This window comes from Nomascus leucogenys, chromosome 2 (genome assembly GCF_006542625.1).
Source record: "Nomascus leucogenys isolate Asia chromosome 2, Asia_NLE_v1, whole genome shotgun sequence".
In the NCBI taxonomy this organism is placed as follows: Eukaryota; Metazoa; Chordata; class Mammalia; order Primates; family Hylobatidae; genus Nomascus; species Nomascus leucogenys.
In genome coordinates this window covers 154,612,762-154,626,654 of record NC_044382.1, presented here as the reverse complement: position 1 = coordinate 154,626,654, position 13,893 = coordinate 154,612,762, and the positions used below count along the sequence as shown (strand labels likewise).

General features: G+C 65.4%; 1 protein-coding gene across 1 annotated transcript; it reads right to left on the bottom strand.

The window, feature by feature from the left end:
• Nucleotides 1-208: 208 nt before the first annotated feature.
• On the bottom strand, nucleotides 209-13,565 carry ZNF469 (zinc finger protein 469). The gene has a single exon (XM_030820086.1). The coding sequence runs from the start codon at nucleotides 13,490-13,492 to the stop codon at nucleotides 1,631-1,633; it is 11,862 nt and encodes a 3,953-aa protein (XP_030675946.1). The 5' UTR covers nucleotides 13,493-13,565; the 3' UTR covers nucleotides 209-1,630.
• Between the last annotated feature and the right edge of the window lie 328 nt (nucleotides 13,566-13,893).

Below are 13,893 nucleotides of genomic sequence, written 5' to 3'. Positions count from 1 at the left end.
CCACTGCTGAAGGTGTGTTCTTAGGACACAGCCATGGTTGCATCACTGGGTCCTGCACGAGGCCCCGCAGCCCTGGCTGGGCACTTGGCCCACGGTGGCCTGAGAGTGGCAGCCGGCGCGGACAACCTGGGAGCCAAGTTCTGAGGCTCAGGGAGGTGCAGGCCAGGGGTGGGGGCCAGCGGGAGGACAGACGTCACACAACTGGAGGTTTTCTGCGAAAATAGTGGGAATATATTTGAAAAGACAAGTCACTATGATGTTTACAGTACGACCTCGGGCACCCTCCGCGCTTGGTTTATGACACTCTGGAGGCAGGAGGCATTTTGAACGGCCCACAGCACCTTCCAGAGAGGTGGTCTGGGCCTGATTTGGTCTCTTTCAAATATCAAAATAAAAACTTTTGACATACACATTGCACCCAAAGTAAAAACTAAACAATAGAGCAAAACAAACCATGGATCTTCAAGATACTTATGGAGAGAAGGAAGCCCTCTCACCCTTCGACCCACCTTCACAGGCACGACTCTGTGAGAGGACACGTGCGTCCCGGGCCTGGGTCAGGTCAGTGCACGAGGCTGCCCTGGCCGGGGCAGCGGCTCTGCAGCCCCAGCCCTGAGCATCTCCATCCGGCAGCACAGACCTCGGGCTTGCAGCCCGGCAGGGGAGTCAGGGAGAGCGCCGCCACGCAGGTGCCCGTGCCCTCGATGCAGCCATGGTGGGACCTCCCTGACCCTGTCTGTCCCACCCAATACCCCCATTAAAAAAAAAAAATCAAGGAAGCCTGTATTCACATTACAACACGAAAATAGCACCAGAAACTTCAGAGTAACATTGCAGATAGGTGGAGCCCAGAGCTCCGTACAGCAGGGAGGCTGTAGAGGGCGGCTGTGGAGGCTGGGGGGGAACGGGGAGGACCCGCGGGAGCTGGCACAGGGGCGGTTTCTTCCCAGTTCCATATGGGAACCCGGTTCCTGGGGTCAAGGTGCGCTAGAGATGGGCTTTTGTCCCGCAGCGCAAATGGAGGCTGGCATGACCCTGTGGTCAGAGGGAGGAGGCATGACCCTGTGGTCAGAGGGAGGAGGCCTGTTGTGCTCTTGGGGGACCAGGCGGCTCAGAAGCAACCCTTCTAAGTAGTGAGCACTGCCTTCCCCCACGTGGTTTCTAAGGTCACTTTGGAATTCCAGCAACAGCAGCAAGACTAAGAGGGAACATGCCACCATCCCACGGCTGCCTCAACTTACTTCCCTTCTCCATGTGGGGAACGGGAGGTTGTGCAAATCTCCAAACGTTGGCTTCTATGGTGTCGGTGCCCACAGGGCGCAGGGGTGCGGGCTGGGGGGATGGGCTGCTGTCTCTTCAAGTACTTCGTACCAAGAAAACAGCAGTGTGGACTCAAAATGGCTGCAGTGGCCCCGTCTTTCACCCCCAGCCTTCCAGCAAGAAAGGGAATGCTGCCCACCCTGGGCCCTGTTCAAAGCATCACCACCTCAGCTCTGACATCAAGGCCTGAGCAGTTGCACAAGAAGTCAAGTGGCCACAGAGTGGACCATCTCAGGGAGCCGGAGCTGGCCAAGGAGGCAGGCCTAGACAGGAACCCCCAGCTCTGCTCCCAGGCTCTTGCTCCTAGAAATTACTCAGAAGCATCTTTCTTTAAAGGGATTTTGAAGCCAGTTAGCCTCTGCCCGAAGAGCTGGCTGAGGAGGTCACTCTGGGCCTCGGCCGTCCGGTGGGTGTGCGGCTCGGCAGGTTCAGCACCGTGGACAGCTGTGCCCCTCTTGGGGGGCCTGAGCAGGGGTCTCCCCTGGGGGAAGGCCTTGCCCAGTCTGTCCTTCCTGTGTGTGTGGCCCGGCTCTGCCTTCCGCTGCTCTGAGGGTGGCGGCCTGGGTTTGTTCTGGCTGTTGGGCTTGGTCGGGAGCACACGGCTGGGAGTTGCCTGCTTCCGAGGGGTCCGGGGGGGCTTGTCAGGGCCCGGGGGGGCTCTCCCGAAGCTCCCCACACTTTCACTCCTGGCTGGCCCTGGGACCTGGCCCTTTTTCCTCTTCACACTGCTCTCTCCCTTCTCTTTGGGACCTGGGCTCCCGTGGGGCCCCTGCTCACCAGCTTCCCTTGGCCCCTTGGTGCAGCTCTTGGCTTGGGCTCGAGGGGGGAGCCTGTCTGGTGCAGGGCTCCTGCTGGGAAAGCTGGGCTTGGCTGGAGTGGTGGCTGTCTCGCTCTGGAGCTGCCCACTGGCTGGCTGGGGCTGGCTGCCACCTCCTGTCTTGGTGCCGGGGCGAGGGCTTCCACTGTCCTGGGAGCTGGGGCCTGGTTTGGCTTTGGGGGTGGTGGGCTTCATCCCATTCTCTGTGCCACGGGCCAGCTCCCCGGGTGCCAGGCTCCCCACCGCCTTCCTTGGGTGCACCGGGAACTTGAATGCTTTGCCGGGGGTGGATGCTGCCGACCTGTCCTTGGATGAGCTCTGGCAGCCCGCAGGCTTGGAGGTGCTGCCCTTGTGGAAGGCGCCTCTGGGCCCCCGCTCAGACACCATGTGGCTTGAGGACACCTCCTTCTCTTTCTGAAGCAGGGTGTGGTCTTCCTGGAAATGGTCAGGGGCACATCTGCCACGGGCACCCGGGGCCCTGCGTTTCCCTGAGAACAGGAGAGGAGCCCTCTTTCCCTCTGCATCTTGGCCTCTGGCTCCCGGCCGCGGCAGAGATGCCCCCAGAGGGAGAGCTTGCTGGAGAAGAGGCCCGGGGATGCCTGGGGAAGCCTCGTTCTCTGGCTTCTCCAGGGCTTCGTCCAGTGCGCAGTCCCCTCTGCCATCAGCCAAGGCAGCTGGGAAGGGAGACAGAGACGGTGGGGGACACTCCTGGTGGTTGGATGGCAGATCACAACCCCTGATCGGGTGGGTCACGGGGTCTACAGGCCTCTCTAGGGTCTCGGGCCATCCCTTGGTGGTGCTGGGAGCCACCTCCGAGCACTGGTGGAGCAGAGCCGGGAGGGAGCCCTCACTCAGGATGGGGCTGCTTCCCCGGGGAAGAGGCCTGTCCTCGCTGGGCCCAGGGGCGCTGCCAGGCATGGCCACTCTGCGCCGTTTGCTGGGCAGTGTGCCCTCGAGGACCCGGGCCTTCTGTCCCGGCGCTCCCGGCCTCCGCACGCCGCGGAACGTGAAGGGCTGCCGCCCCCTCCTGAGGTGCTTGTCCATGTGGCGGTCGAACTGCTCCTTCTTGGCGAAGGTGTAGTTGCAGGAGCTGCAGGCAAAGGACTTCTTGATGATGCGCATAACCGTGGCGCAGAGCTCGCAGGCATACAGCGGCGTGTGCTGCAGCTCCGGCCGCTCCCGCAGCCCGTGCGCCCCGCCCAGGTGTGCCAGCAGCTCCCCGTGCTCGGGGTAGACCCGGGGGCACCGGGGGCACAGGTAGACGCGCTGCGGGCTGTGCACCGCCAGGTGGCGCTGCAGCTTGAAGGGCTTGGGGAAGCGCTTGCCGCAGTGGTGGCAGTCGCGGGATGGGTCCTTGCAGGCCTCGTGCACCGGGGTGGCTTGCGGGAGGGGCTCCCCGCCGGCCCAGGGGTCGGGGGACGGGCTGGGGGTCGTCTTGGGGGGGCCCGGGCTGCCGGAGTCAGCCAGGGCGTTGGCAGAGGCGCTGTCTGGTGTCGCGGCCCCGTCTGGGTTGCTGGGGGCGCTGCGTGCTCGGGGTTTCGCCCTCTCGCCCGGGCTCTCTTTCCTGGCTTCTCCCTCTTGCCCCGACGGGTCTCCCGGGGTCCCGGCGGCCTTGCCGACGGAGCGCTTGCCCCTGTGGTGTTTGGGCGCGGGTTCCATGATGCTGTTCAGAAGGTGGGCGACAGCGCTGCTGCCCTCCAGGCCTCCGGGCAGGTCCCCCAAGGACCTCCGCGCCTGCCCCCTGCGGGCGAAGCGGACCGCGTGCTCACGCAGGTGCTCGTTGTACATCCAGACGTCGGCCACCTCCTTCAGGCACATGCCGCACGCCCAGGGCCCCGCCTTGCTCTGCGCGTGCCTCTCCTGCAGGTGCCCCCGCAGCAGCTCCCGGGAGCCGAACCTGCGCTCCACGCACATGTAGCAGGTGGGCGGCGGCGCGGGCGTGTGGGCGAGCTTGTGCAGGTCCAGCTCGCCCAGGCTGCGGAAGCGCTGGAAGCACACTCTGCACTTGTAGGACGCCCGCTTGCCCTTGGCCGGCCGGCCTCTGCCTTGGGCCCTCCCTGCCCCTGCAGTTTCCTCTGTCCTTTGGCTCTGTGGCCCCTGTGAGCTCGTCGTGGCCTCGAAGTCTAAGAAGCTGGGGCCGGGGAGACCCACGGGGTCTTCGAAGGGTTCCAGAAAGCACAGGTCTTGCATCTCACACTTGGTGCTGAGCACCTCAAAGTCCGCGGCACGGAGCGGCAGCAGGTGGGTGTTCCCGGGAAGCCCACCCTCACAGCGTTCTCTCTCCAGGCTGGGGGGCTCGGGGCTCACATCTCCGAGAGAAGAGGAGGAGTCATCGGCAGGAGCCGGCAGCTCCAGGCCTCGCCAAGCCGCTGGGACCATGTGCAGCTCAGGAATGGCGTCGGGCCGATCGTCCTCGGGGCAGTGGGAGGGCAGCTTCTCTGCACCGGCTTCCCTGCTGGGCTCCAGGGCCCACAGGCTGAGGCCAGGCGCCCAGGGCTCAATGCCAGGCACCCTGCTGTTGAGGAACCCATCCAGGAGGAAGGACTCGGGCAGACCTGCGGGATCCTCGTCCTCCCACGGGTCCTCATGGCAGAGGCAGAGGGAGCCGGAGTCGCTGAGGTCCGTGGGCAGGCGGGCTGGGCCCAGCGTGGGGCCGCCGCCCTCCTCAAAGCTGGGCTGGGTTGGCAGCGGGCGCACTGGCTTCTCACAGCGCTTCCCGTAGACACGCGGGTTCCTCTTTCGAGTCAAGCGGCCGCCTGGAGGGAAGAGCTGGGAGAAGGAGACCTCATCATCAAACAAGCTGGGAGGATCCCTGGCACTGGAGCCAGAGCTGGAGGCATCAGGAGTGCGGCCCTCAGGCCCCTGGACTCCACCCTGGGTGTCTGGGTTGTCCGGGAGGCCCTGGAGGCAGCTGCTGGTGGTACTGTCCGCCGGACAGCTGGAAGTCTCAGGAAAACCCAGGGGGCCCAAGGGGGGCGTGTTCTCCCAGACGCCTTCCTCTGATCGGCTGTGGGCCCCGCTGCTGTCCTCTGCAGGCTCGCTCCCAGACTCTTTGCACACACCCAATGCCTTGGTCTCTCTTGGTCCCCAGAACCCCCTTGCCGAGGCCCCCTTCTGCCCAGCTGGCTGTTCCCCCAGAGCTGCACCGTCCATCCTCCCTGGACAGAGCATCCCATCTCCAGGTGGCTTCTGGGCCCCAGTCTCCCCTGCACACAGAGCCTCCAGGTCAGTCTCCGCTGCACCCTCCATCACCCCAGGTCCCAGAGTGGCCAAGCGAGGTGACTGCTCCCTGTCAGCCTCAGGCCCTCCTTCCACAGAGAGGCAGTGGCTCGGAGGGGCTGCGTAACTGGCCATTGCAGGGGACGGTCTGGAGCTGCACCCATCTGAAATCACATCAGGAGAGACTGGAAAAGCGCTCTCCTCCCGGAGCCTTCTCCCTCTCGGCTTTCCCTTTTTCTTATTTGACTTCCCTTCTGAGTGGCTAGGAGAGTCCTCGGTGGGCTCTCGGTGCCACCTCCGGCCTTCTCTTTTCTCTGCCTGTTTGGGATGGAGCTCATCTTCCCCGGCCTGGTCTGGTCTCGGCTTGGAGGCTGGAGCCTTCACATCTACCGCATGTTCAGTAGGGCTTGGTGGGTGCCGCTGCTGGCTGTGTGGGGAGCCCGGTGTTCTGAGAACCTCCTTTGAGCCCTGGGCAGGCGGTGGCTGGGTGACGTGGCTGGGGTCCCCCCGCGAGTGATTTGGTCTCTCCTTCCCAGGCACCTTGCGGCTTTTCTTCCTGGGGGGCTGGCACTTTTGGGCTAGGGGCTCTAGAGGCTGCTGAGCAGGCAAGTCTGCTGGGCTCGGCTCCGAGGGGGCTCCCGGGTGTGGCCGGTGCTTCCTGGCCTTGTGCCGGCTCAGGCCTGGCCCAGAGCGGAAGGAGGCTGCGCAGACCTCACAGGTCACAGGCCCGTGTGGAGCTTGGCCCTTCCACTGGCCGTTCTCTGTAGATGCAGGCTTCTTTTTATAGCCACGGGGCCTCTGTTTGAGGTCTTGGGGGCTGAGGGGGTCCCCCTGGGGAGTCTGGTGGGAGGCAGTTCTGTGGCTTTGGGGGGAGTCAGACTGGAAGTCACGGGCTGTGCTGCTTGGAGCTGTGGTTCTTCCCAAGCACAGTCCTGTGGAAGGGCAGGTGACCCTGGGCATCTTGGTAACACCAGAGTGCCCAGTCTCAGGGGTCCCTGGCTCCTCCGGCTCCTCACTACTGGTCCCCATCTCACCTTCCAGGCAGGCGGGGGAGTCCGGCCCTGCACCCTGTAGCATGGGAGGCTCAGTGGGCACAGCTGTGACAGCTTGGCCCTCCCTGTGGCCGAGGCGGGCAGTATTGCTTGGAGAATACGAGGAGTGGCCCCTGGGCATCCTGTCAGGGTTGGTGTGGGGCGGGGCTCCCCTGCTCTGGGGGTCTGGCCCTGGGAGTCCCCTGCCTGCCTGTGCCTCATCTTCGGTGGGAGTGCTGGACAGGCCGGCAGCCCTGACGGCTACGCTGGGGGAGACGGCCCCCGCCAGGCGAGGAGAGGTGGCTTGGCCAGGAGATTCCCACAGCTTCTCTTTTCTGGAATCCTCTGGAATTCTTAAAGTACTGTCTTTGGGGCTGTCCCCACCGTGAGTGCAGGTTACAGCACTGATGGAGCCAGGATGCCAGGAGGACGGGTCTTCCAGGGGGCTGCCCTCCCCCTGGAGAAGGCAACGAGCCAGGGCTTCCTTGGGATCGCAGGGGCTTGTCGTCAAGGACAGGGGGGCCACCAGGGAATCCTCAGCCCCAGTATCTGTCGTGGCTCGAACACCATCTGCCTCTTCCAGAGGTGCCCAGGCAGGAGAACAGGCCAGCAGGTGCTGGGGGCCGGCAGGGTCCCTGCAGGATGGAGACACTGGCAGCTGCCCCCCCAGCCCACCTTGGGCCCTGGTGGCACTGGAAGGCGAGGTAAGTGGGTCTTCATGGGGCAGGGGCCCAAGGCTGCAGGGCATGCGGGTGGCTGAAGTGGGTGAGGGGGCGCAGGCAGCCAGGTCCCCGACAGAGGGTGCTGGGCTATCCCCTGTGGCCAGCAGCGGCTTGTTCAGGCTGGGGCTGGACGCCCTCTCTGGAGTCCGGCCCTCAGATCCATTTCGGGTGTGGGCTGCTGTCAAGGCCAGCGCCAGGGACTCCCTATCAGGGGACAGGGGGCTTGGGGTGGGCTGGGCCTCCTCCTGAAGGCTCATGGCTGCCCTGCTTCCCTTGCGTTTCTCTAGCAGGACTGCACCCTCGGCGGGGCTGGCCAGTGCTGTTTTGGGACTGGCACTGACTGAGGCGTGGTTGTCCGTCCCCCCTGGGCTCACCCTGTTCTCTGGCTGAAGCCGGTTGGCTGTGCCTTGACCCTGGGTTTTCTCAGCTTGGCCAAGCAAGCCCTGATGTCCATCTGCCTCCAGCCCCAGCTGATGTCCGGCCACTGCAGGGAGAGTTGTCACCTGCACACCCCCTGGGGAGCCCTGGGCAGGGCCACAGGCCACCTTCCCTCCTTCCACAGTGCCCCCTTCCAGACCTGAGGGGTTCACTCGTGGAGGGCTCTGGGCAGCAGGTGTCAGCCCCTGCAAGCCCAGGATGCCATCTGTACTCTCAGCCGCTCCAGGCCCTGGGAGCTGGAGCTGACGTATGGGGCTCAAAGCTGGGTCCTGGGACCTCCTGCTGGGGTGGGTGTTGGACACACAGGCAGGACTTGGCACAGGAACCAACCAAGCCTCCCTGCCCCGGGGGACAGTCAGTGAGGACGCCCCCGGCGGTGCAAGCTCATTACCCTCAAAGCCAGGCCTCCCTGCCGTGGGGTAGAGGTGCCCACCTGCTCTGCCTGCAGAATGTCCCTGGGCAGCATGGCTGTGACTGGCACCAAAAGGCCAGGTGGCATCCAGAGATGGAGCCCCGTCACCCTGAAATGCCAAGTCAGGGGCCAGATGGACACCAGGGCTGCCAAAAGCTTCTGGAGCAGGGGCCTCTTGGCGGGGCCCGTCTGCTGTGCCGGATTCTGAGAGGAACCCTCCTCTCTGTTCACAGGGAAGCGGCCGCAGGGAGTCTTCACTTTCTTGTGAGCTGGCGGCCTCCTTATTCTTAGGAAATGAAAGTTCCTGGTCGGGGCTGCACTTTGCTAAACTCTCAGCATCCAGCTGTGGCCCAGGCTGCTTGCTGGGGTCAGGCAGGCAGACATCTTGGGGGGGCCCGCTGTCTCCTTCTGCCTGGCAAAGTCCAGTCTTGGAGGCTCTGGCTTTCTGCGCTGGCTGAAAATGGAAGTTGGCTCCCCTGGAGCTGAAAGGAGCCCCAGAAACCAAGTCTTCCTGGGCACAGGGGAGAAGGGCTGCGTCTCCCGGATGGAAGGAGGCTGGGCAGGGCCACGTCCCCCCGGGCCTCCCCTGAACCCCTTCCACGGTGGCCACAGCCAATTCCGCACCCTCCCGATGTGCAGTGGATTCCCCAACGCGCGTGAGGTCAGCTGCCGAGAACGTGTCCTTGTGGGGCACGGTGGCCTGGCAGGTGCGCCGTTGGGAGGGTGGCTCTGTGCCTGTGCCCAGCTCCAGCCTGTCCACAGACCCAGGTTCTCCACGCTCTCTCGGGGCCCCATGTGTGTCTTTGCTCCTTTGCAGCTGACTTTCTAATTCGGTGACCAATTTCTGGATCTCCAGTTCGTCCTCGGACAGGTGACTCATAACAGCAACACTACATCCACTCCCCTTCCCAGGCAAAGACGGGGCGGTGCCAGGAGCCACTGTCCGTTCAGGGGGACATGTCTTACTGAGCACCTTTCCCCCTGACAGATTAGGAAAATGGCTAGGCAGCATCGGGGATACTTCCTCAAGCAGCAAAAAAGAGGGGTACGGTGGATCTGACGGCACCGTCTTCTGGGGAGGGTCGGCACATGTCAACGGCAGCCGGGAGTCCCTGTTCGCAGACAGGCTGCCATAGAGCGGCGGGTCGAATCTGTCCACCGGCAGGTCTGGGAAGAGGGATGTGGACTCCAGGGTCAGTGGCGATGCAGCTCTGCCTGGGTCCGTCTCATCCGTGCCAGGTGGGCTCTTCGGCAGCTGTGGCTCGAGGGAATCGGCATCCTCACCGTCCTGGCAAAGGCAGGAGCTGCTGGCCAGCAGGGCATCCCTGGCTGAGGGCTTGGGGTGCAGTTCTTCCAGGAAACAGCCAGCCAGGTCTTTGGGTCCGAGGAACAACTCACTGTGGGGGCTGCTGTAGGGCTGAGGCCCCTTTTTGGCAACTGGAATCCCCAAGGGGTCTCCGTTAAAACCAGCAGGGTCACAGCCAAAACTGGAAATCTTTGAAGACAGAACACTGGGTTTGGGGCAGGCGGTACTTGAGGCATTAGCCATGGGTGCCAGAAATTCCCCAGGCTGGTGGGCAGGGGGGTCCTCACTGTTGGGGGAGACTGGGGCCTGTGTGCACCCAGGACCACCCAGCAGGCTGCCCACACCTGGCGTTCGTGAGCGTCCGTGGGCCGCCCTGTTGGCGAGGCTTCCCGATAGCTTGGGGGCGCCGGTGTCATGTCTGCTGGGCTGCGGCTGCTCTGGCGTCAGGAGACGGGGGCTTGCTCCCATTTCTCCCACACAGGCGGCTGGAGGAGAATGCAAAGCCTCCGTGAATTCTGTGGTGTCCGGGGGTGATTCTTTGGCAATTTCAGGCTCCTTGGCCTCCTGGGGGGAGTCCAGCGATGGGCGGGTTTCCTCTGAGGTCTCGCTGTTGGTGGGGACCTGCAGGGAGTCCTTGGGGGCCACTGAAGAGCGATCAGCACACTTGGGGCCTCTCTCCCTGGCGGCTGCTCCCACCTCCAGTCTTCGAGATGGGCCATGGGCCTGAGGGCTCCTGCTGGGGCCCGGGCGAGGCCTGCCTGGCTCCTCGGGGTTCGGGGGGGCTCTGTCCCTGCCGGCTTCCTGCCTCACTGCCTTCCCGGGTTTCTGTTGCTCATCGTCTCTGGGACCCTGGGTCAAGTCCACTTCCTTCGTCTTCTCGCCTCGGCACCTCCGGCCTCTCAAGCCGGGGCCCCGCTGCGGAGGCTGCTCGTCCTCCTCGGACTCCGAGGCGAAGTCGTACTCGCGGAGCCTGCGGTCCTCAGCACGGGGCTGGGGCCTCTCCGCCGCCAGGGAGCTGCGCCTGCCCGCCTGCCGCCCCAGCCGCCGGTAGCGCTTGTTCTTCTGCTGCACGATTCTCAGGATGAGCTCCTTGCCCCAGGTGCCGCCCCGAGCCTTCCTCTTCCTGGGGTCCTTCCTGGGGGGCAGCCGGAGGCGCTGGGAGCTCCGGGTCTCCTCGGGGAGGGCGGCGGCTCTCGGGACCTGGGGGGCGGGGTCTGCACGGCTCTCGGGGGCCTGAGTTCTAAGGCCCCGGGGGCGGGGTGGGGGCTGCTGCCCGAGACTGCCCGTCCTCCTGGGCCTCAGGCCGGAGGCTCTGCTGCCGCCGCCCGACCCCTCTGCTGCGCTGGCCGTGTCCAGATCCTTCCCGAACAGCTTCAACTGCTTCCCTCTCCTCTGCTGCCTGCCCTGGCTGGGCGCATCCGCCTCGATGGGGGCCAGACCCAGGGAACGCGTTTTGGGCCTGCCTCGGGCTGGGCAGCCCCTGTCCCCAGGGCGGGGGGTTTGGGGGTCCGGCGTGGCTGCTGGGAGCGGGGGCGGAGCTTTGTTCTCCGGAGTCACCCCCGCCTTGCTCTTAAGGGGCTGTCCAGTGCTGGGACCTCTGGGGCCGGAGGGCTCCTCGTCCGCAAAGACGTCGATGAAGCTGCTGTCGATCTCGGGGTTGTCTGACTGGTACTCCATGCCGTTGAGCGCCTCGGTGATGAGGCTGTCCAGCTTGGCGTCATCCTCCATGTCCAGGTCCGAGGCAGGGAGCGGGAAGGGGGTGGTGGCCAGGCTGGGCAAGAAGCCGGTCCTCAGGGGGTCGTCTTTGCCCTCAGCCTGGACGTCCCCAGCTAACAGGAAGGTCTTCGTGTGGTTGAGCAAGCCCAGATGTGAGTCGGCAGGGACTTTGGGGGCAGCGGTGGGCGAGGGGAGCCCCGCGGGGCCTGGAGACCGCTGGTGGCCATCCTTGGCCCTGGCCAGGATCAGGCCACAGAACTGCCGGTGCGCCAGGAAGGCCGCCAGGCTGCTGTAGTTGCGGTCACACTGCCTGCAGGTCAGCAGCACGTCCAGCTGGTCCAGGCTGGCGCTGCTGAGGGAGAAGTGGTGTGTGGGGTACGGGGGCGGCGCGCGGGGGAAGCCCTGCAGCCCTCCCCGACCCACCTCAGGGCCCTCGTGGGGAAAGGGGGTCTCCTCCAGGCACTGGAAGGCACCCTCGGCTCCCAGCCCATCTGCGGGAAAAGGAAAGGCCTTGGCTGGCTCTGGCTGGTAGTGGGTGGGGAGGGAGTGGGGGGGCTCTGGGGACGGGAAGGGGCTGCCCGTCTCCTGGGGGTGAGTGGGTGGGCGGAAGAAGGCCGAGGGCCCGAGGGGGCCGGGGAGCTGGCTGTCCTCTGAGCTGGTGTTGGCTGGGCTGCTGGACATCGGCGACAGGGAAGAGCAGGTGCTGCCAGCCGTGTTGGTGGCTGGTGACGGCAGCGGGGACTCACTGGGGGAGGCTCCCACCACCCTTGGTGGGGGCAGGCTAGGTGTCCCGTGGGGTGAAACCTGGGGTTGGGCCACCCCGAAGAACAGGGGCTGAGCCCCAGGGTCTGTCATTCCGTTGTAGGTGAACAGTGCTGGGGAGCCGCCCTGGCTGCCTCTCACGGCTGGCAGCTTCTCTCTGGGTCCCGGTGTCTTGCCAGCAGTGCCCAGGGCTCCTTGGCTGCCCCCCTGCCACTCGGGGGACCCCGCGGGGAAAGGCAGCCGGCTCAGCATCTCCATTCCATGGGGACTTGGCCTGGCAGTCGGGAGCACCTGGGGCCAAGGCAGGGGGGCACTCTGGGGGAGGCAGAGCCGCTGGCCTGGGCTGGGCTGGCCGTTAAAGAACATACTCCTGGTGGCAGCCAGGGGGCCCCCAGGAGGTGTGGGGTAAGGGGCTGCCGTGGGGTCCCACAGCTGGGGTAGCCTGGCGGGTGAGGGCCCTGGGGCAGCCAGCTCGGTGTCCAGAGGCCCCCGGCTGGTGTCCACCCTGCTGGCTCCGTATGCCTGCCCTGGAAAGTGCCTCTGGCGTAGGGAGCTAGGGGGCCCTCTTGTGCTCCCCAGCCCATCCTGGGCTGAAGGTGGTCTTTCGGGAAGAATTTTGGTCAGGCTCTTGTGCAAACTGTCAGAGAAGGGTCTCGGGGCCGAGTGAGCAGCTCCAGAGGGAGAGAGGGCACCACTGAGGTCGTTGTGGGGGTTGAGGCCACCTGGCTGGCCCTGGTAGCAGGGCAGGGGTGAGGGCGCAGCCTGGGTGGGCAGCGGGTAGGCAGGGCCCGTGCCCACAGCCTCCTCTGACCACGCTCCCTGGGGCTGATGGAAGGCAAACACCAGTGGCCCATCAGTGAATGCATGCCCAGCCACATCCGCAGGGAAGAGTTTTGTGCTGGCCCCATGCAGTGCCGGGAAGGGGAACTGGAAGGAAACTCCCCTGGGGCTGCCGCTGGGCCTGCTGCCTTTGGGAATGGGTTCCGGCTCGGCGGGGGGAACCCCGAAATTAGCACCTGGGAAGCTATTCTCAGCAGCGGGAGGCCAGGAGTCGGCCCCACTGGCCTGGAATTCGGGATAGGAACTAGGCTGGAGGGGGCTGGTGCCCCTGCTGTGTGGGGGCCCCGGGGCTGGGGGCCTGGGGGTGGTGCTTGGTGAGGTATAGTTGGTGGAGGTAAAGCTGGAGGGTGTCTCCTGGAAGCACCTGTGGAAGCCAAGCTCTTTGGCGGTGGGCTGGGCCTCAGTCCTTGGGAGGCCCGGCCTGAGTGGAGCTCCAGTCCCAGGGCCCTGGGGGGCGTCCGCCTCAGGGAGCTGGGCAGCCTCCAGCTGTGCATTCTCTGGTGTCTCGTCCAGGGTGGGCTTGGTCCTCGAGCTGGCGATGCTCAGACTGTAGCGCTGTGGGGGGCTGCCCTCGGCCCTGCCCGCCAGCCTTGAGGGAGCCTGCAAGGGACTTCTCCCTGGCGGGGTCTGGGGGCTGTCCCCCTTCCCAGGGGTGCTGCTCAGGGCCTGGCCTCTCAGGGGTGGGGGCTTGAGCTCCCCATCCCTGGCCTGCCTTGGCTGGGCCTCGCGGAGCTCCGTGGCCTGGGCCCGGCCACCAGCCTCCCTGGGTCCCTTGGTGGTCCTGGTAGCTGGGGTGTTGTCCTCCAGTGGGGGCTGGGAGGGGCGCCCCAGGCCACTGGCAACTTGGCGGGGCTGCAGGTCTCCGGTCATGGTGGGGGGCGGCGCTCCTCGGGGGTGCTCCCCAGGCATGGCCCCTCCGTCCTGGTGCTAGGACGACGCAGCTGTCCGAGGGGGGCCCCGGGAAGTGGGCTGGACGGCCATCCTCAGCCCTTGATGGGTCCCAGGGAAGCCTGTGCTCATGGTCCTGAGTGGAGCCTGGAAGGAAAGGTCAGGGGTGAGTGGGGCAGAGGGGCTGGATGGCCCTCACCTAGACAGGGAACTTCCAGGCTCTCCATGTGGGTCTGGCCGGGCCAGAAGCAGAAGAGGCTGCGCGCAGCCATCACAGAAGCTCCAAGGTTAGAAGGGACGCTCGGCTCAGCCCCTAGGAGAAGCAGGAAGGGAGAGGGCGTCCCGCCAGATGGAGCAGGGACCCTTCCCCGTCTCAGGGAGAAGAGGGGCGGTGGAGTGCAGAGAGCTAGTGGAGGGGGGAG